The 27349-nt window shown below is 38.6% G+C and overlaps 4 protein-coding genes across 6 annotated transcripts; 2 read left to right on the plus strand and 2 right to left on the minus strand.

Annotated features, from left to right (window-relative positions):
• Positions 1-1721: 1721 nt before the first annotated feature.
• Positions 1722-8659, plus strand: LOC140952512 (uncharacterized). The gene is made up of 8 exons (XM_073401934.1): positions 1722-1829; positions 2519-2775; positions 3193-3358; positions 3854-4121; positions 5086-5510; positions 6557-6830; positions 7912-8003; positions 8311-8659. The coding sequence occupies exons 1-8, from the start codon at positions 1727-1729 to the stop codon at positions 8502-8504; spliced, it is 1779 nt and encodes a 592-aa protein (XP_073258035.1). The 5' UTR covers positions 1722-1726; the 3' UTR covers positions 8505-8659.
• Positions 8660-12027: 3368 nt separating this feature from the next.
• Positions 12028-13154, minus strand: LOC140952842 (CBY1-interacting BAR domain-containing protein 2-like). The gene has a single exon (XM_073402294.1). The coding sequence runs from the start codon at positions 13121-13123 to the stop codon at positions 12272-12274; it is 852 nt and encodes a 283-aa protein (XP_073258395.1). The 5' UTR covers positions 13124-13154; the 3' UTR covers positions 12028-12271.
• A 2427-nt stretch (positions 13155-15581) lies between these two features.
• On the minus strand, positions 15582-20212 carry LOC140953117 (uncharacterized). 2 transcript variants are annotated; one of them, XM_073402619.1, is made up of 2 exons: positions 20105-20212; positions 15582-18404 (listed from the first exon to the last, which is right to left on the minus strand). In XM_073402619.1, exon 2 carries the CDS (start codon positions 18383-18385, stop codon positions 17681-17683), a length of 705 nt encoding a protein of 234 aa, XP_073258720.1. In that variant the 5' UTR covers positions 18386-18404; positions 20105-20212; the 3' UTR covers positions 15582-17680. The 2 variants fall into 2 exon arrangements, with proteins under 2 accessions (XP_073258720.1, XP_073258719.1); XM_073402618.1 differs by lacking the exon at positions 20105-20212 and having other exon boundaries at positions 15582-19673.
• Positions 19669-26798, plus strand: LOC140953116 (uncharacterized). Of its 2 annotated transcripts, none has more exons than XM_073402616.1 (8): positions 19669-19817; positions 20010-20074; positions 22022-22044; positions 22363-22408; positions 22832-23110; positions 24559-24841; positions 25135-25339; positions 26158-26798. In XM_073402616.1, the coding sequence occupies exons 1-8, from the start codon at positions 19720-19722 to the stop codon at positions 26221-26223; spliced, it is 1065 nt and encodes a 354-aa protein (XP_073258717.1). In that variant the 5' UTR covers positions 19669-19719; the 3' UTR covers positions 26224-26798. The 2 variants fall into 2 exon arrangements, with proteins under 2 accessions (XP_073258717.1, XP_073258718.1); XM_073402617.1 differs by having other exon boundaries at positions 22835-23110.
• The last annotated feature ends 551 nt before the right edge of the window (positions 26799-27349 follow it).

Consider the following 27349-nt stretch of genomic DNA (forward strand, 5'->3'; position numbering starts at 1 on the left):
TTTGTTCCTACTTTTCATTTTCTAGTTCCCCTTCCTCGTTCCCTGTTCTTCGTTTTAGTAGTATCCTATCATTTCACTACTCTAGCCTCTCCATTCCCTCTTCCCTCCCCCACCCCCGTACCCCCAGGAGAGCTTGCTCTCAGGCTATTTGACTGTCAATACCAGAATTCACCTCGCTTTTTCTTTCTTATTTAAATTTCTCAATTCCACTGAGGTTTAACGACAATAGCTGTAATTTCCACTTGAAAGCATCACACTGACGTGCGGATTCTGGTGGTTGTATGTAAATGACGTCATCACGCAACTGTCCTATTGGTCATTTCAGTCTAATATGCATTCCTTGTTTTAACTATTAAAACTCTGGTTGTTTAAAATATAAATTCAAAATAAGTGATTGTAAGCCCAGGGTCAAACATCGAACTTTACATGTGACGAACCTAATGTTAGTGACTAAGAACAATAGAATTGTTCATTAGCATTGGGTTCGACTCATTTGAGATTAGACGTGCAGCCCAGGGGCCCACTTCTCGAAAGTCTTGATAATTATCAATCAGGCTCAGAAAGCAGTTGTTGTTTACATTCAAGTTAAATGTTTCAATAGTTTTGCAAAGACATTGATAGAACTATCAGATAACAAAATGGACTGGTTTGTTAGCTGGTACCCGCGCTTTTAATTCTTTAAACTTTGAATATTTGATTTAGGACCTGAAAAGCTTAATGGGACTTTCGAGAAACGGGTCCCAGACCTTACTATAAATTATTAATGAATTTTCAAAATAAAATCAGTGAAGTTCCAGAATAGTAATTGCTTCCGTGTTAGTAATCTCCTCAAGGATTCTTGGAAGGTGTATTTTTTTCCATTATATTTCGGTTTTAACGGTAATCGAGATTAATTTGAAGGAAAGGTGTCCTTTTACAGTCGAAGAATATACATTTTTTTAAATTTAATTTAGCTACGTAATTATAACAAGCACACGTTTAACAAAGCTAAATCAAAGTCCCATGAGAAAAGAACATCTTTTCACAGCTGTACAACTGTAGGATTTGTTCCAACATCGATTTCTCTGGAACTCTTTTTCGCTCTACTTTGTTTATAAAATATTGTTATCGCTTCCTCTGTTAAGTAATAAATGATACACCCGTAAGTCATCAGTTGTTGGTTGCATTAAGTCCATGAACTGCTAGTGAAATAAAAACAGCGATGGTTAAAATCCAAGCCTGAAGGTTAAAAATCAATAAAGCGAGGATCTTGTTAAAGGTACGAAGAACTTAACTACAACTTTTTTTCATTTTTTTCCAAACTTTCTTGAAAAACTTTAACAGTGAGGTTGAATTGGCAAATGCGTTTTTGGTGCAAATTGGTAAATGCCTGTACCCTCAAGCCCTCACAAAAAGAAAAGAAAATGTAGGTTTATGCGTATTTTGATCAATTCAGGCAAATTCTCGTTTAATCGTATTGATATTGAAGTTTTCATTTATTTTATGCGACGTCTCTTTAAGTCTGAAAAATTAAATCAACACTAAAATAAACCTTTGCTGCATTTCTGTGAAGCAGAGACACCAACTCGAGACTTGTTTAGCCAAATAAAGTGATGATCTGTATGAAATTGTCCAAACTGGTACTAATAGTTGCTAGCTAGTGACTATTTTATATCCATTAACAGTAAGAAGAATTTAGTTGAAATACCACAAACACATGCTTTGTTTTCGTTTTCAGACTGTGAAAATGGGAAGGCTGGGTGGAAAATTCTTGATCGCATTCTTCCCACAGTTCATTGCGCTGTCATTGGCCAATCAGAATCTTGTTCCGATCTTTATTTCAGAAATGGGTAAGTTAAATTCGGCTTTCATCGGTATTCCATCGCCGTTAGGCTCGATTTCCGCCGCTCTCTCGGTCCTCCCGACGCGCGAGCTCATTTCCCAAACAGCGGCTGGTAATCGAGCCTACATCGCCAAAAGCCATTGGTATCAGATCAGAATCCACATCAGTATTTTATCGTTATTCCGGAGGTATATAATCTCTGAGTTTTCCTATCGGCATACCACCTAACCGCTAGATATTCATAATCATCATGCATTCAAACCAAAGCTCAGTAAAGCAAATAAAATTTTCTTCATAAAGGTATGCACCTACTGATTTTTGTTGACTTCAAATTTAGCAAGATTAAAAGCAAAAGTTAACGTACGTTTTTCACATTTGTGAAACACAATTTAATCAAATAAGACATGTTTTGTTGGTGCATGTCAATGATTTGAACTGCATTGTCAAAATAGCTGAGCCTCCGCGTTGTGTGTCCCTTTTCCTGTAAATATCAGTTCCACTGACGTCAATTGAATTGATATCGGCAAACATCTTCCAAATTTGGTCCAATCTGGGGACTTATGCCAATCAGAATTTTTTTTTTTTATGTTTTGTTTTGTTTTGTTTTGTTGTTTTTTTTTTGGTCGAATATAACGGGCGTAGACTTGTCAGTGAATGCTTTTGCTAACGTATTAGTGGGTGATATCGTTTCTTCAGGATCATTTCTTGATACCGAGGCTTTTGAGGAGGTCGAGGAAAAATCCGCTTTCGACTGTGTGATGCGCTGCGTCAAGACCTCAGGATGCAGAACGATCGATTACAAGAGAAGGAGCAATCGTGATAACTGCTTTTTGAACACAAACAGCCGAAGAGAAGTCGGATTAATAACCAATGATGACTATATACATTACGATGTTGTCTATCACACTCAAAAGAGCGAGGAAGCAGATTTTGGCCCCGTTGATAGCGTCATGGTGAGTTAAGCACAAAATAACGCGCTTGGACTGAAACATACAGGCCGCCAATTAGAGAAAATACGCTCAAACTCTTAGAGTCGAATTTCTACTGTATTTTCGGGAAGAAGCTATTCCAATTTTTTTCCTTTGGCAAGTAAATTAGGGGACGACTGGAAAGGGGGCTCCTGATCCCGCATTCCCGATCCTTATTCACCAGAATCCCGCATCCCGAACTCTGTACACCGGCTACCGCCGCGTCCCGTGCCCAAATTTTCGCGAATCCCGTTTCCCGGGTAGCAGTCAAATCCCGTGGCCGTTAACGTTTCCCGAATTCCGCCCTGTAGTTTGGTCAAATCTCGGATCCCAGGAAAACACTTCCGGATCCGGGTAAATGTTGTTGAATAACGTTACAACGCTTATTTCGTTCCCTTATAGCCAACTGTGCCCCCAATAGTCCGAGCACCACCACAGATCTCACCGACATCAGGACCATGTGACTCCAGTCCGTGTCAGAACGGTGGCACATGTATTGAGAGCGTCAATACCTTCAGTTGCACCTGTACTGAAAGCTTTACAGGGGATGGATGCGAGAATCTAAAGTGTAAGTAACAGGCCTTATTCCTCGATATTACTATTCGCAAAGCAAGATCTAGGTTTTCAAACACACTGATTACTCTCTTAGGAACGCGCTAGCTGTCAATCTCAGAGAGATGTTATTTTCACTATTGGTAAAGACATTTGCAAAACTGCAGAATTGAAAACTCGATTGACCTTACGAAGAGTTTGCCACTTAATAGACATCAGCAATTTCCAAAGAATATTTTTATACGACATCAAGAGAGAATCTCTTGACGACATATGACTTCCTGTTAATTTGTTTATTTACCTTAAACTAGTAGGTAGTGGCTATCTCTAAAGTAGACCACAATCATCTAATTTTATCAATAACTGTGTTTTACATTTGATCTTGTGTCATTTTGAAACAATCCGAGGTTTTTTTGCAATCCTGCCTTACCCCTTCCTTTTGTTTAACTAGCACTCCCCAGAGCCGGAGGATGGTGATTTGTTTTCTTTTTTTTTTTTTTCTGCGTTTTAGCAAGTTCTGTTACACCCACGGCCCCAAGTGACCATGATTTTGAACTTGTGTACCGTAGTGCAAACATTAGAAACTATGCTAGACAGTTTTTGTCGCATGTCTGGGTAGACAAGTTGACTGTGTGTAGCTGGGTGCACACGCCGGACATAGGTACAAGGCAGCAGATGGCAGTTTGGAGCTTAAGGACAGAGCAAAATGGGAATAAAAACAGCCTCACAGCACTCATTGACGGAAATCGTGGCTTCTACTTATCGTGGGATACCCAATGGTAAGTGAGTTCGGTGGGGATTCCTCTTGAAGCGAGATGGGGATACTCTTCCTCGCGGTCGCGCTTAAGTGTGTCAGAATTTATTGCAGATTTTACTTTCACTTAGGGTCATTCGGACTGAAAAGCAATATTTTAAGGTTTGTAACTATCATTTAGGGTTGTGTTTCAAATGAATAAATTAAAGAGAGCAGAGAAAGAAAAGAATCAGGAAGTATTCTATGACAAACTCTGTATCAGCATTAAAATTACTACAGCTATTATTAATCTTAGTCTGTTTTTTAATGGTTTACTTTTAGGTGTAAAAATAAAACCTCAACCAACTTGCTTTCCTTTAGGTCCTATAGGTATTATTACACCTTCCCCTCCCCCCCCCCCCCCCCCCTTAGTTCTCCGTCTTGCGACACCGCCCCTCTCAGTTCGGAACAATTACCGCTTGTGCGGTTTTTGTCAAAATCTGGCGATAAGCACTGGCTTTTTTTCTAAAAATAGCATTGCTGAAATGGTAATTCAAAAGTTTTGGCCTGTTTTTCAGACTTTTCAGAGGCATAATTTAGTTTTCCTATATGCGTTACAGACTTTCTTCAACTTTCTTATCTCAAGAGTTGTCATCTTAGTTTTGACAGAGTCTGGGACTTATTTGAACGGACGAACCTTTGAAAAAATCAGCACGAATATTAAGATTTAATTTAATTTACTACAGTGGAACCCCGCCTTACGACCACCCCGTTTATAAGACCACCTCGTTATTACGGCCATATTCTTTCAAACCAAACGTAAAAACCATTGAGTCATTTTATTATTTTGAAGGCGCCGTTAATGTGACCACCTCGTTATTACGACCAGGATTTTATGGCCCAACGGTGGTCGCATTAACGGGGTTCCACTGTAACTCTTTTTTCAGTTTTTATGTCGCTAAGAGGCAACATATCTAATATCGACACAGAATTCTGATTCGTTTTTTAAGGATTGGAGATCCAAATTTCTTTTTCACGTCACCTAAAGATGATTGGGTTTTTCTGTGCATTATCGTCAAGAAAAATAACAACGAAACTACAGTGGAAGCAATAATAAACGCAAATTACAGTAACAAGGTGACCAGCACGAACGTACTGTCTTCATTTAAAAATGTCAAGCTTACAGCACTGTTTCTCGGACAGAAATTACATGAAAATGTAAACTGGAAATTTATGGAGGGATATTCGTTCGAAGGACGATTAGCAGACGTTAATATCTGGGACTGGGAGTTACAAGAAGACCACGTTGGTAAATGGTACCGAGGTACAGGCCGAGATGAGCGACCTAGAGTCGCCTGGAACAGGCTGGGTTATCCCAGTAAGAGGTTTGGAGATGTCCACCTCGTCACCATCACCTCGGCCTTCTTTGGAAGAGGTATGTCTAGCAAAAAAAAAAAATACAGCTTTGAACTGGGCCAGAAAAAATGTCGAACCTCTTGTAGAGATGTCCCAGAAAGCCATGATGTGGTGGGTTCACTTAGGGAAGGTGTTCGCTTTCGAGAGTCGATCTACACGTGTATCGTCAAGGAGAAGGTTTCAGGTCGCATCTACTTAGATGTTTGAAGGAAATTTGTTGCATAAAAAGTTTGAGTTACAGTACGTTTAATGCCATGTCAGGTCAATAGGACTTTCTTGTACACTTTGAATGGCGTAGCAAATACAAGAAAAATAGAGATCAGACCACTGTGTCCGAATTGCCCGGGGGGGGGGGGGGTGTAAGTGACGGGGGTGCTCGTCGTCTCGCCTTGGGGTGTAGATTGCAGATTTTGGTCTCACTTGGGGTGTTTGGGATGGAATGTTACTATATTTGCCCATTCAGGTATCGCTTAGTACTGTGCATAAAGAAAGTTACAAAAAAATGCCCTGACACTGACCACACAAAAATCTCCCTTAGGGGTCAGTTTAAGCTTGAGCCACACCCACATTGGTCTCCCTTAGTGCTTTAATGTAAATTTTTCGACGAGCATCCCCGTCACTTTTATATGGGAATACTCCCCCCCCCTCCACCCCCGGGCCGTTGTGGTCACTCATAGGGGCTTAAAAATAATCGTCAGTTATAACACCATCTCCCCAAAACTTGGTTGCGGTGGTTTACGAGATATTTCATCAATAATGCCTGGACTAGTTTGGGTAGGTGGTGGGAAATGAAGCATTTGTTTGAAGACCGATGTTACAAAAATCTTAAGTTACTTGTATTTTCCATTTCATTAGAGCAGGAATATTAAAACGTTTCAAGAACGTTACTGAGTTGCGACAGACTTAATCAAAAATCATCCTGTTTCCTTTTTTTTTATATAGCTGTGAGACGAACCAAGCATGTCAATCAATTAAGTTTGGCTGACTTGATTTTTGAGGGAGTGGGCTCAAATTATATAAGACTAAACATTATTGATAATAAGCATTTCAACGTTTTGTTTACAGCTTGGCGAAAGATACAAAACTTTGATGAACTTGTAATAAACAAGACAAGCAATGTTGAGGTAGAAAAAGCTGAGCAGAAGGACGAAAATGGTAATGTGGTCAGTCTTGAAGTGCAAATATCAATCACCACGGTAACAGAGTGCTCGGATGAAAACACTGCCCCAGTTGATGCCGTGTTCATCATGGTACCAGGGAACTGGAGACGAATTAAATACAAGCAGGGTTTTAAAAAAACCCAGCGCTGCTACGCTCTCTTTGGAAGCGTCCCTTCTTGGTAAGAGTTCATTTTTTTGCTAATATCCTTCAGCAATACAGTGAAACCCCACAATTGGCCATTTTTGGTTGCGCGAGAGACTGGGTCGGTGCTGCATCGAAATACATGATGGGACTGGATGGGGTCTTTAATCGGATATTGCGAGGTTGCACAGGATTCTGGGTAAAAATTAGTCGGCAGTCTAATCAGTTCAAAAATGGTCCCGTGGTGCAATTCAACAAAGCATCGACCTAGCCTCCCCCGCAACCTCACAATGGCCAATAAGTCAACACACGGGAATAAGAGTAAGTTGTTGTGACCGTATATTTATGGCCCAAACGAAGGTCTGGATTTCTTCTTGTTCTACAACCTCGTTAATACGAGCACCCTTTCAGTTCGACCGGTCACCGCGCCTTTAATATGACCACCAGGGTGTCTGTTGATCCTGAATGACAAATGATAGGCAATCAACCAGACAAACCAAACCTGTTCTTTGCTGTTACTTTTGTTAAGTCATGAAAAGCGAGTAATTGAAGATTCGAGTGATATGTGTGATATCCTAGCGGGGTCTAGCAGATCAATACAGTAAACTCCTTTTTTAAGACGGACACCTTAGGGACCGATACTAAGTGTCCGTCTTAGAGAGATGTCTGTCTTATCGAGAGTCAATAAAGAGAGTAAAGAAAGGCAGGGACCAACTCTACGTGTCACTTTCACAGATGTTCAGCTTATAGAGGTGTCCGTTTAGAGAGTCGCCTGTATCAGAAGAAAACCGTTCTTTGACCTTTGTGCAAGTTCCGGGGGGCGGAGGTTGAAGAGACGATAGTTCTCCTTTTCCTCGCTCCCCCACCCACACTCCTTTGCTAATTATACTTGTAACCACATTCTTACACATATCACATTTTCGTAGTTCAACGTCACAATAACAACATACAGACCAAAAGCACCAAGGAGCTCGTTTATGGTACTACAGATAAACCTGAAATAGGCAGCCTCATACTACATACATATACGTCAACGGAAGGCCGTGTCTTTTTGCCGATATCTATCTCCCCTCCTCCAGAGTCCCCTCTTTGAGTAACTGAGTTTTCTTCCTCTACAGGGCCCCTCCAACTCTTACGAATCCTGGAATTCATGAATTTGATCCTAACCAAGACGAAATTTGGCAAAATAACTACGTTGGAGACCTGTATGGTAACTGAATCCTTCTCCTAGCGCGGTATATATAAGAAAGGTGCAGTTATGGTAGCTACATCACCAGTTGTTTGCAGTTTACGCTGTGTTTATAATACTTTGCGAATGATATAACTGTGATGCAAAATGATATCTTGCAAACAGGATGATTTTATTTCTGTATTGAACTATAGGATTTGGTGCAACTGAAAAGCTACGATTTAATTTTTGGTACATTTGATTTTCACTCATAAACAACAAAACCATATCTCGGAAGCGTATAAGGAAAATAAAAACGTATTGAAAAGAACCTTATTTTCTGTTCTAGTTGATCAGTTCAGAGAGGCCATTAGTTTGTGTGGCGAGGATCATTTCTGGACAGGAAATCAGGACGGTCAAGAAAAAGCTAGAGCTAACCTCAGGCGAAAAACAGATGCAACCGCGGCAGGGATTTCTACCTATGGAAAGTGCGGACGGTTTGCTTTTGTTTTAAAGGAGATCGAGGTCTTGGAAACACAATGAACAGCCTTTTAGATTAGTGTACCATTTCACGTCCAAAAGGCCACGCCCAACTAACAACGATCGATATTGTTCTATCATTGCTGCAAGAAAATCGGGAAGTTGATCGTATGCCTTTACTGTAAAGAACGTTGCGTCTTTTTTTCTGCACGTTTGCAAGTCACGGACAAATTTTGGGATTTTTACACTTCAAGCATACTATTTCTCTTCAATATTCTGTGTACATTTCTCCTATGGTAGTGACGGACCCTCCGTTACGCATAAGGCCTCCACATTTCAACCTTTTCACTACAGTAAGCAATGTTATTTTAAGCTAGGAGAAATTATATACTAGGTACTCCTGGCGTTGAAACATTATCAACGTATCAAGGAATGTTCCTGGTATTCAGGAAAAGTGGATTATCATTAGCAAGTGCTAATGCTATACGAAAAGGAGAAAAACGGTACTGTTCTTGATCTTGAAGCTTTTTCGTATCTAATAATATAATAATATTTAATACTTATATTGCGCTTTTTCTATAAAAATACTCAAAAGCGCATTACAATATTATTAATAACAAAATTAAAAACCAGTAAAATTACCCGGTAAAATTACAATATTTAAAAATAAATAAATAAATAAATAAATGATCTAACTAAAAGCCTTCTTAAATAGATATGTTTTAACAGAGCGTTTAAAAGAGTCGATTGATGTTTCCTGTCTTATTGGCAGAGGAAGACTGTTCCATAAAAAGGGGGCAGCCATCGATAACGCGCGATCTCCCAAAGTCTTCTTCGTTCTTAGCCGAGGCCTTTCTAACAATATACCATTATTGTTACGGCGTAGTTGGTAACGTGAGTCCGGTAAGACAGAGACAAGATCCTTAAGATAGCTAGGCGCAACACCGTGAAGAATCTTAAATGTAACAAGGAGAATCTTAAAATCTACGCGCAAGCGCACTGGTAGCCAGTGGAGTTCTCTTAGCAAAGGAGTAACATGACAATACTTAGGTGCGCAGTAAACCAATCGAGCACTGGCATTCATGACTCTTTGAAGTTTCTTAATTTGATACTCAGGAGCGCCGTACAATAAACCATTACAGTAGTCAAGCCTGCTTGTGATGAACGCGTGAACAAACCTCTCGGTGGACTCGCGAGACAAATACTTCCTAATGTGCCGGATATTGTACAAATAGCGCTAGCGCTAGCACAAGTCTTAGACACATGAGTCGACATGTCCAGATGAGGATCGAACCAGGTGCTCAAATTGCGCACTGAAGAGGCAGGCGATACCTCAGCTTGGCCGATCTTGATCTTGTCAACGGACACCTTTGATAACTGTCGTTCCGTGCCAATGATCAAGAACTCAGTTTTATCGTCATTTAGCATTAACTTATCATCTCTCATCCATGCGCGAACGTCACGAATACAGTTCTCAATCGCAATCACAGCATCAGCCTCGCTGGTCTTATCAACGGGATTAAACGATATATATAGCTGCGTATCGTCCGCATAGGTGTGAACGCATGGCAGATGAAATTTCAAGATGTCAAACAGCGAACTCGCGTAGATGGTAAATAAGAGGGGGCCCAAACAAGAACCTTGTGGGACCCCACAAGTCAGATTAAATTTATCAGAGAGCGATCCGTTAACTGAGACCTGCTGCGTTCCTCCCGCCAAATAAGATTTAAACCATAATAAAGCCTTATCCCGAAGGCCGAGCTTGGACTGCAGCCTGTGCAGCAGAATACCGTGATCTACGGTATCAAACGCAGCGCTGAGATCTAACATAACAAGCAATGTGACGTGACCTTTGTCCATATTTAGCAGAAGATCGTTTTTAACTTTTAATTACGCCATCTCAGTGCTGTGATTCTGCCGATATGCGCTTTGGAGGACAGGAAATAAGTTGTTGGCTGTCATATGATCTTGTAATTGGATAGCCACAGACTTTTCCGTAATCTTTGATGTAACCTGCAAGTTGCTCACCGGTCTAAAATTTTTGTTAATAGGTTTGAGTCCTCTTCACGACTTCGGTTTATTATTACTGTTATTGATGCTGTTCTCTGTATATGTTTAACAAATCCTTCAGAGATTCGGTTTGGAACATTTCTTCCAACGTTAAGCATATATCCGGCTTTACTAGAATGCATCGTACATCTGTTAAAAAGGCTGGTCATTGAATTGATAAAAATGAATTTTGAAAATGTTGAAAAGAATTTCAAACAGATTTGAGTAAAGCGTTTACCATTTTGTTCAACATCACTTATATATCTCCTTCATGAACGTAGTAACTGTTAGACTGTGATCAAAGGGAGCAGAGCGTTTTTCATGTTCTGAACTCTTTTGGTAAATAAACAGATGTTAATTCGCTTTGCACTCAAATGTTTTAATTATGTAAGTCAGGTTTTGCCTTATAACTTGATGAAAACTAAGTTACTCTAATAATAAATATAAATGGCTGAACTCGGATTTGTAGATAAACTGGGTAACTGGATGCTACAATGGACATTTGAGACGTCCCCTAATTTTTCTTTACTGTTTAGCATAATAGATAGTGAACATAATGTTTGAGTCGCTTGGAAAGAATTCCATAACCATACTTCTTCTTTTAAATGTTTCAAAGAAGCTGATCAGGAGCTCTGTTCTTTCGCAGTTGTGTCAGACCTTTCTCGCTTTAGAAGGCTGCAGGTGTTATAAGGAAAAATTAAAAAAAACAATATTACCGAATTATTTTACCTAAAAATGCATTCAGTTCTTTTAAATATCAAATATTTAAAAAGATAACGTTCTCTTGCAAATAATGACGTCCTTATCCCTCCTAAAAAGAGCTAGCCTGTACGTCTTAGAGAACTTTACCAGTTTTGAACATAATTGTTCTAATGTGAGGGTATTGAGGTTCATAGCATACCAAAAATACACAATTTTTTTTTACTGTTCATTCAGTAACAGTTTTTTTAAGAAATATTTAGAAAAGTCATTTCCTGGTACGGAGGTAATCAACAAAGTTTTATACAGGGAGGCTTTACCCCATGGTTCAACTGCTTACCCTTTTAGATACCATTTTGGATGACAAACTGGTACCCTGTCACTTAATCTTCTTACGAACACTGCACACCGTAGCTAAACTCTTGGAATGGAGTTTCTGAACGATATTGTGGGGAGAAGGTTCAGAATCACCGGCAGGGTTTTTAACCACGAAACATGTAAATTGAAGATGCTTTTGAATACTTAATGATAATGACTGATGCCATAGCCTTGAAGGTATCAAGTGGCAACTCCAAAATTATTACTTATCCTTGCAGGTCTATGAAAGGTGAGGTTGGTGACAAATATGGTGTTAAAGCTATGGATTTCAGAGGCTAGGATAAGGGTTCCAGAGAATATAACCCGAAACCAGGATGTTTGCTGAGTGCGACATTTGTCACTTTGTAAATAGGGGTACTTTGAATTTGTTGATGTTTCAAGTATAAGAATTTGTAAAAGATTGAAGTATGGCATAGTTTTATCCCTGTTATGAAATAACATGCTACAAAACACATTTATCCTGATAAGGTTTAATCTTTTTTAACCTAGTCTTACAAGCACTGCCCCAGCATGTAATGCCATAAGTCACTTGTAAGTTTTATATGGATAAAAGTAGGAGTTATCCAAGTGCCTTTAAGTATGAAGATCTACATAATCACGGATTAATAATTCAGTCCAACATTTTTACTAGCTTGTCGTTAGTGTGTTGAATACGAGGCTCTTAGTATAAAGTTTGATCAGTAAATCACACACCTTGTATTTACTCAGTAAAGATCTCCTATAGAGAGAGGCGAATCACTTGAATCGGATTGTTTTCCTCTGCCAGATTTCTGCGATTTTACTGGGAATACTTCATCAGAACTGTGAAATGCAATTTTCCTCTCACGAGATTTTATGCAAGAAGAGTCACCGTCATCATGATCATCACCAGTATCATTACTTCCCGCAGAGAGTAACGGCAGGCATCTGAAAGCAGCGGTGTACTCTTGAAGAGCTTGTGCATGGAAGCGCATCTCCGCGAGGAGGAAGTCAGCCAACACACGATTAAAATCTTCCAGTTTTTTTCTCTCAAAATGCAGCATTTCCACTTTGATATCTTCCTCACAACGGCGTGCCTGATATCGGCTTTGCTCAAACTTAATATTGGCAGCATTGATCCTTCGGGGATCTAACGGAACTTTATTTTTCGCCTTTGCTAGCTCATGAAGCCTGTGATTCTTCTTCCGTAAAGCATCTTCACAAATCTTAACACTTTTCCTCATTTCTTGACACTTCCCTTCGTAGGATAAGATATCACCTGAAATTTTATCCCGAAGAACATCTTTCAACTCCGTCCGCTGCTGCTGAACTGCAGACAAGTGCATCGCGTAGTTTGATAAATGATTTTTCACTTCGTCACCACTGAGTAAGTGCGAGCTGCAAGCGCCTAAGGACGAACAAAGGTTTTCTCCTTTCTGTGAGAGTTTATCGAGCCCTGCCGAGTACTTTTCAACCAAGCGCCCTACGGCTGTGAAACGCTCTTCTGTTTCTTCAATGCGCTTCATATAAGGAAGCATTTCGGGAAATTTTTCACACCCCAGGGTTCGCCTTAAAATCTCGGTCACATTTACCGCCATTCTGTTAGAAAAAAAGCAAAGACTACCCTTTTTCTTTTTTTTATGTCCTCCTTATCATTTGTGACATCAGTTCAGCGCGTGCTGAAAACGCTCGCGCTATGACGCGTGAATTTAAAGGTCTTTCTGATTGCGCAACAAAAGTAATCACTTGTAGACAAACCCGCTGAGTACCATAGGTGTTAAAAAAGAAAAGAAGACCACTATTTTGGGACCAACAATTTCACTTTTAGGCGGGGGTCTGGGTGATTTTTTTTGTGTAAGAATTTTTTCCCCAAACCTATCGTGATAGAATTTTTTTCCTGCTATACAACGGAGTAGGATTTATTCCCAGCATTATACGCCATGAAAGATAATTTTTCAGTGTAATAATTTTTTTGCCAGGTATTTCCTTTCAAGAATGTTTTTCCCCTCGAAATCAGTCTGCAGGATATTGTTTTCTGAAATCATCCATACCCCCACCTTCCCATCAAAGTCAAATGGTTGGCCCCTTAGCAGGTATACATCATTGTACTACTTTTTGTAGCCTAAGTCCGTCATGATTTAGTATACCAATTTAATTCAACGTTTTGTAATTGTATATCTTTTTGTTGGGAAAATAGTTGCGATAATCCTTGTGGATGCAATAAGTAAAAAGTTTTCGTTTACCATGACGATATTTAAAATATAAACATGGTAAGTCGTGGATGTAACACCTCTGGATGCAAGACCACTGGATGTAAGACCCCTAGATATAAGACCTCTGAATGTAAGACCACTGGATGTAAGAACCCCGGATGTTAAACCGCTGGATGTAAGACTTTTCAATGTAAGACCTCTAGATGTAATACCCCTGGATGTAAAACCTTTGGCTATAAGACCCCCGGATGTAAGAACCTGGATAAAAGACCCCTGGATGTAAGACCTGTGGATATAAGATCTCATTATACCCTTGGATGTAAAGCCCCTAGATGTTGACCTCTTGATGAACGACCCCTGGGTGTAAGACATCTGGTTGTAAGACCCCTGGATGTAAGACTTCTCGATGTAAGACCGCTGGATGTGAGACCTCTGGATGTAAGACTTCTGGATGTAGACCCCTGGATGTAAGACTTTTAGATTTAAGACCCCTGGATGTGAAACCTCTGGATGTAAGATTCCTTGATGTATGTCCCCTGGAAGTAAGATCTCTGGATTTAAGACCTCTGGATGTAAAACCTTATGTAAACTTTCCGCACCCTCTTGGAATCCTATAGACCACGCCTTTGTTTTGCCGGATAGACAGTATCCTTGGGTCTAACCAAATCAACGTTAGTGTATCGGAAGTGAAGCTACTTGAAGATAGCATGAACGCCTTATTGTTTTAGGTAAAGGCGAAGATGCAAACTTTGCCGCATCCTCTTGGAACCGTGTAGACCACACGTTTGTTCTGCTGGTTGACAGTATCCTTAGGTCATACTAAGTGTAACTTAGGTGGTGTGTCGGACTTGAATATATATAGCATGAACGCCTTCTTGTTCTAGGCAAAGGCGACGAGGCTCTAACGCTGGGTAGAAAGGAAGTCGGCTTGAACTCTTCCATGGTTCTCTTCTAGGGGCTGTTTTTCTGATATCCGTTAGAAAGAAACACTGCTGATGATAGGTGTATCTCCTCCTTAGAAAGTAGTGAACAGGTTATCCTGATAACTGGAGTGACATCTAGATCGAGATCTACACGTTAACGTCACGTTCCTGGATCGCAAAGTGTTTTGAAAGCTCCTTAGCTCCACAGCTACGGTTACCAGCCAACTTTTTTTTATTGGAGACCGAGAATGGCAGCAAGATCGTCGGTTAAATAAAGCGTAGTAGACCAATGTAGGGAAAATTAATTTGCCATTTGCATGCTCTTCTGGTAGATTAAATGGTGTTTTCTCTGCATCTGGGTTTTGCGCAAACCTTTTATTAGACGAGAACAGCGTTTTTAGATTTGACGTAAGCTCCTTGTCACGATTGAGCTGCTCCAGTTCCCACAGTTTGAAACGGGCTACTGGGTGGAGACAGCTGACTTTCCAGACAACCATCCCCAATGACGCCTAAATTTGTGGTACTTTTAGAGTATACACTTTGTACTTATTTGAGAGAGAAAGAGAAAGAGGCCAAACAAACAACAAAAACAACAATAATGAATAAAAGAAACAGGAACAACTAGTCAGGATCTTTCCCATTTAGTCTTAGATTTAATTTGTTGAGAACTTTAGAAGAGAAAAACAGCATCGCATATCGTTTATGCTTATATGGCAATTACTCAATGAAACAATGGCAACGATAGAAGCTAATATCCTCTCCTGGACCCCACACCGGAAAAAAACCCAAAGCACTCAACTACTTTGCAAAAATCCATGCTGATCAACCTTTGCACACAGCATAAATTATACTTGAATTCTATCAAAAACAAATTGATAGACAACGGATAAAAGACTTCAGACATGTTTTTTATAGGACTAAATTTATTAAAAAGCATTATGTGACAATACTGTACAATTTATCACTTATGTCTTTGTCTCTCAATAAATATTATGCAGCAGACAACAAATGAAAGACATTTCAAAAGGGACAACACAAAATCCAGACACCATAAAATGCTCTTGCACAATAATATTTTATGGTGTTTGGTACCGATCACAAAATGTTTCAATATTGCTTACAATAACTAAGTCATTTTGATTCAAATGGATTTCTTATTTTCATTACAAATTTATTATTTTTTGCAATGTCCTTCCACTGCTTCAGTGACATTACTGTTTTCAGTAAGAAATGGAAGTTAGTGTACTAACTTTACACATGGTGGATTATAGATAGTTACTTGTGTGAAAAAATAGTAATTCCCAAAGGGGAAATGTTAATGCTGCTGTGTATTACTATACTATGTCTTGTTATCAACTAAGTTGCTAAAGTATTATTTAGTCCCCTAACAAAGCAAATTGGGACAAATAGTATATGCAAGTGACAATATTCAAATGGAAATCCTCAGTGTGTGAACTGATTGCCTTAACAACAATTTCAGTTTTTTCTTTAGAAAAATGCATGTTGTCCTTGCTATTGTTTCCTGCAAAGCAGGTGTATTCATGCTGTGCGTTGACTTGGACTTTCAATTGATCGAAAGTTGGGGTGAGTAAAGCTTTAAGAAAAAATGTCTGCTCTGCAGACTATTGTTGTTGCTATATACTAAGCCAACACTGAGTAATAATAATTACTAGACAATGTTTTTGAGACTCCCACAAAAATAATTAAAGAATGCTTAAATAACAATTCATTATTGATCAAAAATGAACTTTGGAGCCTATTTTTTAACCAAAGAAAGAACATATGAAAATTTTAAAAAGAAAGTTGCAAGGACTGATACGGTTGAACAATGGGGAAAACAATAAGTTAATTCTTTTCCAACTACAGTGAAACCCCTTTAAGACAGTTGCATAATGGACCATAGGAATTTGGCTATATCTGCAAAGATGGTGATATTTTATATCTGTACCTTTGATGTTTTCTATTTTGTGTAGGGGTGCTATTACACTACTGACATCACTTGGTTTGAATGTCCATAGAAGAAACATGTACATGTTGGGCTTTCTAATGAGGCCCTGTTAGGGTAAAATTCAGACAAGCAACATGGCCTTGAAACAGTGACATAAGACAGATATAAGATCGGGTGAAACTATTACACAGACTTTTATATCGTAGATAGATGTTTTAAAAATTGTATCCTAGTGTTTTTGTTTTCCTCTTTTCGCAATTTTTATTTGTGGCAATATCTGCAAAATAGCGATACTTGCAATACTGTAAATGAGCTAAGCATATTTGACCACATAAATGAAAGTTACTTACTTACTTATGACAGCAACGACTGCAATTGCAAATACTATAGTGAAATACCAAAAACGAGATGGGGTTCTTCTCAATATGCAAAATAACCAGTTCTGAAATTCAGACTAGGGCCATTGGCTGCATTATTGAGGAGGCCTTATTAAGGGGTTTCTGGAGTGGGAAAGAAGGATATAATGAATTCTTTACCAACCAAGCTTGTTCGGTCAGTTCTTTTTTTGCATTTTTACTGACCTTGACTTTCTCTTGGTCCATAAGAATGCAGAAAAGAACTTGGCCAATATCCAGCCGTCTTGGGCACAAGCTTGGTCAGACTGTACTGATGTGCACCCAGGTGTTGAACCACTCTATTTGTGTATCAGAAGAGGCTTAAAAAAGGAAAACTTTGATGAGTTACAAAAGTTGTATACCAGTTGAAAAGGCAATAATTCAAATGATCTTACCAGTACAGTGGAACACCACCTTAGGGCCACTTCGGTAATATGGTCACCTCGATATTATGGCCAACTTTTTTGGCTGCCTGGCAAATACGACCATACATTTTCTTGTAAAGAAACCCTCATTAATTCAGTCTCCTCGTTATTACGGCCTTTTTTTTGGCCCACTGGTGACCGTATTAACGAGGTTCTACTATAATTAACTCTTATTGGTCAATTTTGTCTCCAATCAGATCACTGTCACTTTCAAATTAATGAAGCACTTCCCCCAAACCACGCGCGAGGTATTAGGCGGTTGGTGTGGGCATTTCAAATGAAGGTCTGAGCTCCTCATTTCGCTCGTGTAAATCCATATCCTCGAAGAGAAACTCTCTCTTGTTAAACTCGTACAACTTGTCCAGTCCAAGTTTAGACCCCTCTAAAATAGACTTTACGACGTGATCAGGAACGACTCGATTTTTTCTTAGTTTTGATCTTTCAAGGACAGTCTCTAATGGTACTCGAGGTAAGCGTTTCACCCTGACATGATAACCAACGGATTTTAAACGGTGCATGTAGTCAATGAGTTCCATGTATTTCACACAGGTGCCTTCCGCCACAAAGCTGATCTTTTGTTCCAAAATCCAGTCAGTGAGATGAATCGCGATGTTTCGTGCAATAGGATAATATTCTTCAACTTTGTTTGACTCAAAGCCCTTCAGCATGCCCATAATTTCATCGGTATCAACGTAAGCATAGTTTCCGAAGACTGGGTGCGTTTTGAATTCGTTGTTAATTACAGTTGTTTTTCCTGCTCCCATTGGACCAAGAACAAAAATCGCATCGCAGCGATACTGAGTATTTAGCAGTTTACGTTTCCATTTACTCTCAACGTGTTTAGTGTCTGACGAAGTGATAAAATGGTTTGTAGCTTCTGTTTCCTTTGGCTCTACCCCATTCACATCCTTAGCGTACTCTGACATAATTCTTGTAGTCCAGGATGAAGTATACATTCGGAAGAGTAACTTAACCCTACAAGCGGAAGACGAATGAGCGAAACATTGTTTTGAATGCAGGAGCAAAATACGCGACGCCATGTTTTATTTTATCATGGAATATGACGTCACAAATGAGGTGAAATTTTTGGGGCACGCAAGGGGTGTGAGGCGAATACAGTGTGCAGGTTTGACCGGTATGACAATGAAACAGAAATAGGCCACACTTTTGAAAGCGATAAGCTGGGTAAAAGTACAACTATGCTTTGCTGTATAATGTGCATCCTGTTTAAATAGAGCTAGTTTTCATTTCAGTAACCATTGTTTTTGGGAGATTTATCACTCTCACAATGACCATCAGGATCCCACCGACCGTTGATTTGCACGTGAGGTGCATCAGGAGACCATACACGAACTTCAGCCAGACGGACCCTGACGTAAAGCCTGCGTGCTCGTCTCCTGGCAAACGTCAACGATTCAACACCCATGCAATAGAGAAATCCTCCATGGCAGGCGTGGCAGGGGGTGGGCCTTTTATCCCCATTCCGTCCCCTTTTTTGCGTCTGCCACGCAACATACCTATGCAACGGAATAGTCCATTTTTGAGTTCGCTATGACCGCTGAGTTAAAGAAGTGAAGACGCATTTTTTACAGCCTTAGCCTCCATCTGAAGTAATATATTCACAAATTCCAACGAGAAAAAGACCCGTTTATTACTCTGTCTATTGTGTATATTCAAATTTCAAACACTTACTTGCCAGAATTTCAGAATATGTTACTTCACGTCGAGGCTAACCCTGTATTAATGTGTCGTTAATGTTTGTATTCAGCGGTAATTTTTAATTCGTAACTAGACTATTACGATCGGAGGTGTCTACCTAACGTGAGACATGCATATAATTTGAGACAGATATCATAACCAATAAAAAATGTCTGGAGAAGGAGTCTGGCTTTTTTGTCATTGCATGGTCCTTTCGAAAGGAGACCCTAGCTGGGCTCGATTCCCATGGATATTCTTTAACCCAGTTTTTACTCTACGTTAGTAACTATCTGTAAACATCCTTTAAGGAGTACCATGGTCATTGACCTTAGATGTACAGCTTTTAAAGGAAATTAACACCACTTGACCTTTAAAAAGTTAACTCTTCAGATAGCCAGCTGTGATTCAGATATTCCCAGTGATTCTTTTACACATGAAATTGAAAAATCAGAGACGTCTGCAAATTGGGTAGCAGACCCAAACATCTTCCTACTCTCGAGAATTTTATCGAGTGGAATCCCGCACTCGTCCCGGTATTTCCCATATTTGGGTATACACATCCGGGAATTTTTTGACTAACATCACCGCCGCCATGATGAACAGGAGCGGCATAATGCGCCTCGAAACTCGAAGCCGAGCTAAAGATGATGTCAAACGGGTTATGCTTTCAGTGGAGCGCGTAAGGAAATGGTAATTATCAAAACCATGTACACGTGAGCGTAGATCTCTGCAATCGGTCGGAAGTTTTTGAATTTTTCCCATTTCAGCCTTCATTCATTTTTCACAAAAGACCTGATCGCGCGATAACGGAAGTGTTCCTGTAGTCTGTCTCAGATTCTTACCTTTTCCCGACGATATCGAAACCTTTTTTTCCTTTCGCAGGGAAAAGAAATGGGTTAACGTGGGTCCTAGCAGTTGTACGCTGAAAGTATTCAAATGGGTCCCTGGTAAGTGAAAAAAAAAAATTAAGGACTTACCGCAGACTTGTTTATGAGCGCACGTGGCCGACGCGCGACGAAAATAGTAAAATCATCGGCTGCGATCTGATTTTATGTGCACCGTGACTATCGTTTTTCATTGTGCGTGTATTACGTAATTGACCGGTAACATTTACGTTGATGCATGCATGTTGTCAATTTCAAAAATACATTTTCGTCATAAGCAGAATATAAGTGTTTCATAATCAAGGTGATTAGTTGGGCGAAAGCGAATAGTTGCGTAGTGATCATGCCAATCTTGCGAAAATATCGTTTTGCAAACTTTGATAAGCTTAAATAATTTTCTTATTTTAGTTGTTATGAAAATATGGGCAAGAAATGGACATAGCTTCCTTGTAGGTAGCAAAATTCCATTGTGAGAGTTTCTGGTAACCTTATTAAAAAATATTGAAATTTAATATTTTTATAAGGTTACCAGCAAGTCTCAAAGTTTTTAAATTTGTATTTTTAACATTTGATAATTATTGTGGGAGTCCAATGTTTTAGACAAAGTCTTGGCACCTTGGATTTTCCTAACAACCTCAGTTGTTTATATGCATCTACCAATGTAAACCCCTGTGGGGGGTGGGGGGGGGATGTGGGCAATCCCATCCCCTTGGAGAGAGATTTGATCAAGTACACTTTCTCAGGGTATTGGGCATTTGATTGTTTCAGCAGAGAGACTGGGACCATGTATGTAGTGTGAGTACACCAAAAGGTAGCCTGTGAGCAAGCTCTCCTATTTTGGGGCCTTTCGCCGGCCCCTCGCGGCTTCGCTGCCCGCTCGCGCATTCTCGCGAGACTCGCTTCACTCGCCCAAATAGGAGAGCTTGCTCGCAGGCTAACCAAAAGGCATGTTGTTTGATAAGGTGCATTTTTCTTCATGTCTATTTCCTAGTTTGGAGACCACCTTGTGGCTTTGCTACTTTTACAAGTAAACCCCTGAGGTAGAAGTGACTCTTTGTGCTAAACAATAATGAAATATTTAATAGAAGAGGAAAGGTCTTTTATATATCAATGAAACAAAATATATATCTAAAGAGAGGTCTTATGAAAGGTGTTTCACTCATCTTTGAAGATCAAAGAAAGTGCATTTTGAAGGGAAAATTATATACAGCATTGCTTTTTATGGAGACAAAATATAGGTCATACATCATGTTGCCTCATAATGAGGATAGTTTAAGTCAGGTTTGTGACTTACTTATGGCCTTCACTCTTTTTCTCTTCATGCTGCTAAACAATGGAATTAACTGCCAGATAGAAAATAATTTAAAGCAGTGTGTAAATAGTTTTTGTAAAATACTTCATATAGTCTTATGTTCAATTAACTTTCCATAAGGTTTGTTGTTTATCTTTTTTTTTTTTGTTTCCCTTGGAAAGATGAGCTCCTTAAGGCTACTCTTAAATTCAAAGAGAAATAAAGTTTTTGTTTGACCAAGGCAGGATTAGCTCAGGCGGTAGAGCTCTTGACTGCAGAGCCTGAGGTCGCAAGTTTGATTCCTGAGGTCAGACCAACACTCACAGTCTTCAAATAACTGACAAATGAAGGTACTGCCTTAATTTGCCCTGCAAATGGCCAGACGTAAAATGGTGGTCCTGTCTTCAGTAGGAGACGTAAAAATAGTGTCCCCAATTAGTGCTTTCGTGCTTAAAGCATTGGCACTCTAATAAAGTGCACTTTTTTATGTATCTATATGACATCCATCATGAATTGAAAAGGTCTCTTGGTGGGGATTTTTAGCTCTATTTGATGAAGATATCCTTCCCCACCCTCAGGAATTGTCCAAAAGTTTTACTTTTTGATCAAATCCCCAACCTTTGCCCACACTCTCCTTCCCCTGACACAGGGTTTACGTTGATAGACAATGTATTAGTTAAAAACAAATACTAATCTCCGGAGAAATTTCTTTCTTACAGTGAGTCAAGATCAGAACAAAGAGGTAAGTCTTGCAGGGATTTTGATTCAAAGCTTTTATATTGTAGTAGTAGTAGTAAACCTTTATTTAACTAGGGTAATCCCTTCAGAATACTTAAAAGTATATCTATTATCCATAGGAGCCCTGTATGTATCATTGCAGTAAATAATTATTATTGACAACTATGAGCAGCTATTATTTATCTCATTATCGTATTGCTGTTAACTGATAGTGCTAAATGAATATTATTATTTATTATATTAAAATATTGTCATTGGCTCAATCAGCATTCATTTAATTAGCTTTCTCAATGTTTTTTTGTTTATGTAAAATGGCTTATAGGAAAAGAACAAGGGAAAGAAACGTGTAACTACAGACAGTGGAGCAGGTGAGTTAACAGAACTCATGGTTTGAGATAACTTGCTGGACATGTAGGTACTGAAGATGTTATCCAGTCACACCCATCTTTAGTAACTTGTCCACGTGCTTTGTTAGCTGGCCAAATATCATTAAGGAATAACTTAAAACAAAGAAAGAAAACAATGAAAGAAAAGACAATCCTTTTAATTATACTGCAAATGAAGTATTATACGCTTTGAAATATAAAACAGCCAAGTAAGGGGCTAATATTGTATTAACTACCCCATGGAAATGTTGTAAGGACACAAGTTTTACACTCTTTAAGATCCTGACCCCGTACTGCAGAAATTGCGTAGAACGCAACATCTTTCATATGAAGGTATTGTTTGTATGCAAGACATTGTAAATTGCTGCACGCAAAGGTATTAATTTGGGAACTGTTTTCTTCTAGCAGCAGATGATGGTGACAAAGACAACCAGTCAGTTAGTTCAAGTGTTGGTGAAACTAATGACAGTGCTGCATCATCTCCAAGCTCCTCACAGCAGCAGGTCAATGAACTATCAACAAGTGCTGTTACTTCTTCCAAGTTCCAACCAGTGGATCCTCTTCAACTGAGTAATGCTGGAGCACCCTCAGCTGGCGATAACAGTGGTCATCCTACAAATACCAGTCCTATAAAACGGAGGGCAAGCCAGGCTGAAGAGCTGTTGAAAGCTCAAGATGCAGGAGGTATGGTGTACCTGTAATTACATACATAAGAGGTTATTCAGTAAACTAGAGGAAGTGGTCATTTTGGAAGTTGAAAGTTCAACAAGTTTCACCCCTGAAAAGAGATTTTATTAGTTCCACTGTTTTTACTGTAGCTGAGTTACTGTATCAATATTTTTCTTACATACTAATTGTTCAAGAGCTTTGGTCTGTGAGAATATTATAGACCGTAGAAAGGATGTGATGGTGCAATGTTTCAACAGACTTCACTAGTAAAGTTTTGTTGTCATTTCTATGGTCTTTAAGAATAGACCATGGAAAATTTATTGTTTTCTGTGTCATGGTTCATAAAGGATTCATTAGCTTTTATTCCAGGACTTTTCCAGGACTTAATAACAAAATTCAAGGGGTTAATTTTCTCAGGCACTCGCATTATTTTGTCACAAATGTTACATATTTTGCACAGTTGTGCCAACAAACCAATACCTGTAAGTTCAAATAACATCCTAAAACCAAAGGATAACAGCTTTTTCAGAGTCAAATAAATTTCACACTCCTTCAAGCTGTATTTCCCTCGTGGTTTTGTTTGCTTAGAGGGGTGCTGTAGAATACACTTCGGAGACCCCATTTAAGGTGTGGTTGCAAATATACTTTGAATAAGAAATACTTAATTGTCCTGGAATAGAAAGCTCTTCGTTGTTTGAGACTGTAAAGGTGTTTCTCAGATGTTCTGTCAATCTATTGCTGTCAAAATGAACTTACTTTGTTGTAGCAGGGTGCAAAGAAAATCATTTGTACTGCTTGCCATTTGGGCAGGGTAAAGTTAGCATTTACTAGCCCAGACGTCATTTTAACTATCCCCAAAAGCTTTTTACGGAGCAGAATTGATTTCACAGTTCTTCTGTTATTCAAATTCCTCAAAAAACATCACTTGCCCGTCGGGCAAGTTAAAAACAGAATTCACTAGCCCGATAACAAAATCCACTAGCTCCGGGCTATCGGACACAACTTTCTTTGCACGCTGTGTAGTCTCCAGTTTTCAAAGAGTTTTTAACAAAATTCAAGCACCACTTCTTCAAATCATTTTCAAGGAGTTTTCAAGGACCTAGCAGTCTCTCAAGGATTATTCCAGGCCCATGCGAACCATGTGTTTGTTAAATTAATATAAAATAAGACACCATTTATATCATTAGGTTCGTGATGAATGACATTATTTCTTTCTGTTTACTTGTTTTAGTGGTTATATTTACCTTCCCATTTATTTCTGTTTTAAGTTGTGGTAAGGTGTGGAGTGGTTACCAGATTATTATAATCTTGAGAACCTTCAGCAAACAACTTTACACCTTTTAATAGTGGTCAAAAAATGAAAACAAAATCCACCACCAACAGTACAGAATGGATTATCCCCATACATATCTGTCTCAAAAACTAAGATGTTACATTTATTGTACATGTATTTCTTTTTTCAGTGAACTTTGAAGGCAGTGACAAAGGAAGTATTGGGATGGATGAAAATTCTTGCAGCGGATTTGATCTAAATGAAGACAGTAATTTAACAAGTATAAATGATGGTAATAATGATGACAATGAAGCTGATAATAGCTACATCAGCAATGAAGATGATGAAAATGAGGATAATGAAATTGATGATGATGAAAATGATGAAGAAAATAATGAAGATGATGGTGGTGAAGAAGATGCACAAAATGGATTTGAAGGAGATGAAAGTAACCTTGCTCCATCACTTGCAAGGTAATTTTAATCTACATTTTATTTCAGATTGAGGAATGATTTCTTCTTAGATCTACTTTTGAACATAATGTAAATTAAAGTACTGGACATGTGATAGTCTCCCTCTAATGTTAGTGTCAATGGCAATTTCCATTTCCAGTGTCACCATCGAGGTACATGGATATCTTTTTGTACATGTACACTGTAATTACACTGAGGTAAAGCTAGTTTGACCATTTGTAGTGAATACTAAATTAGGTAAGGGTCTGTGAATTAGCTTCCCGTTTGTTAATTTAAACCTTGCGTTTGTGTAGCGAGGAGAGTGCCACAATTTCATACAGACTTGGAATGGGAATGGTGCCTGATGATGAGGACTCTAGGCCAGGCTTTGATGATGGGAATGATACTTCCTTGCAACCAGGGACAGGTCTGGCTGGAGAAGATGTACCTTCCAGTGATCCTCCCACTCAGATAACCACTGATATATCAAGTGTGTTAGAGCAGGATAGCATTCAGGAGGTAAACTGAATTTTGGGGAAAGTTTTGTGGTTCATATTTATCATAATCTGATCTGAAAAATTTTCTTTAGTTTCAAATTTGTGTTCCTTTATGTGACAACAAAAAGAATTTTTTTGAAATGTTTCAAATCAAGTTATTTTGAACCACCATTCAATGACTCCAAATATCTCTAATAGCAGTGACTCTATACAGTGTTAAAGGTGGCATTACATAGCATCTTTAAATTTTGAGAGTTCATAATAAATAGGCTGTACGTTATGTCGAAATTGATGTTGCACCAATAATAAGATCTTACTTGACTGACAGATGAAAGTAGTCAAACTGAAACCTTACATAGTAGGAATCAGTTATGCTTCACGAGATTATTACTCATGAACTTGACTTTGTACTCAAGTCAAGGCTGTTGTCTAAGGAAAATTGAAGGGAGCCCAGTGCTCTGAACCTGTAAAATATAGGGTGCCTAGCATATGATGTATATGAAAAAAGTAAGATTTTCTATTCCCCCAAGAGCAAAAGTTACATATGTAGGTGCCCGGGGCCACCAGGCTCTGCTATAGCACAGACCTGGCCCTGGTTGTTCAAATGTTGGATTGTGCTATCCAACAGATAAATCACTATCCAGCTGATAAGTATGAGGGAAACCAATATTGCGTTATCCACTGGATAGAGATTTATCCAGTGGCTAGTGTTTTCCACCTTTCAAACAATTGGGGCCTGAAGTCTTCAAAAATATTATAGTGCAAAAACATTATGAGGCTTTTTTTAGATCCTAGACAACTAGAGTAGTAAAACATGTGTCAAAATTACTTTTGCTTTAGGAAAACGAATCTCCACCTGTCAAAAGACTTCGGACAGATTCTCCCACTGATCCCCAAGAACAGTAGAGCAGCATGTATATTATTACGTAATTATAATATTTTCTCCTACAAGTAGAAATTTATTGAAATGATATTTATGAGGATTGTATACTTAATTATAATTTCAACAAATAGATTTCTATTTATGTCACTTTGGTTCGTTTCTTCAGGTTAATATATTCCTTGCCACCGCTACTTCTATCATCATTGTAATGGGTTTATTTTTATCACCAAGAACGTTTTGTTGTACAGTACAAACTCTTCTAAGTCACAGGGAAAGCTTTTTTGAATCATTTAAATTTTGCACAATCCTGTAATCTATATTGTGCTTGATCACTATAGGTTATTGTGCTTTTTTTTGTCTTGTTTGAAACATTCACAACAAGTTGTGTCACATCCAAAAAGTGATTAGAACATAGTCACTTTATAATTAAGAGTAAGCCAAATCTCAAAAAGGTTAAAACCTTATTGGTAAAACAGCTTTTCCTGACAGAAAAATAGTTTGTTTAAAAGTAAACTGTATTATATGTAATATAGTCTTTTATATATTTTGTTATGTGCTTAAATATTTCTTTGCAGATACATTAAATTGTTGTATGAAATTTTTGTTCTGGTTTCAGTTCTGGAAGTATTTGTCAGTTGTTTCATAAGTAATATTAATGTCTAACGAACCCATGATTCTCATAAATGTGAGGCTTTTTTCTTTCGCAGTAAGGAATTTTGAAGTCTTATCTTTAGTTTTAACAGTGCATTTGAATGGTATCCATATCTTACAGACATTTAGCCATTTTTCACAAGAGACGTTTTGTATGGTATACAATGATAATGATGGCAAAGGAAGTTGCATTTAAATGAATGCACAAGTTGTCATGGTCATGAAAGAAACATTACTAGTAGTATTTGCTGGTACTGTTTTTTGGACTGTTATATTATGCCTTGTTCACCAATTTTTGCCAGTGTTATGACATGGTCAGTGACAATAGGCAATGTTATTGCCCTTTGTAATTATTATTATGATTATCACAGTATTCGTACCCTTTTTTGAACAAAAAATAAAGGACTTTTAAAGACTTTCAAGGACACATTTCCCATTTTCCTAGGACTTCATTCGGTGCAGAGAGACTTGAGTTTGTCTTTGTTAGTTCTTCCACAA

Source organism: Porites lutea, chromosome 11, assembly GCF_958299795.1.
Source record: "Porites lutea chromosome 11, jaPorLute2.1, whole genome shotgun sequence".
NCBI classification, from domain to species: domain Eukaryota; kingdom Metazoa; phylum Cnidaria; class Anthozoa; order Scleractinia; family Poritidae; genus Porites; species Porites lutea.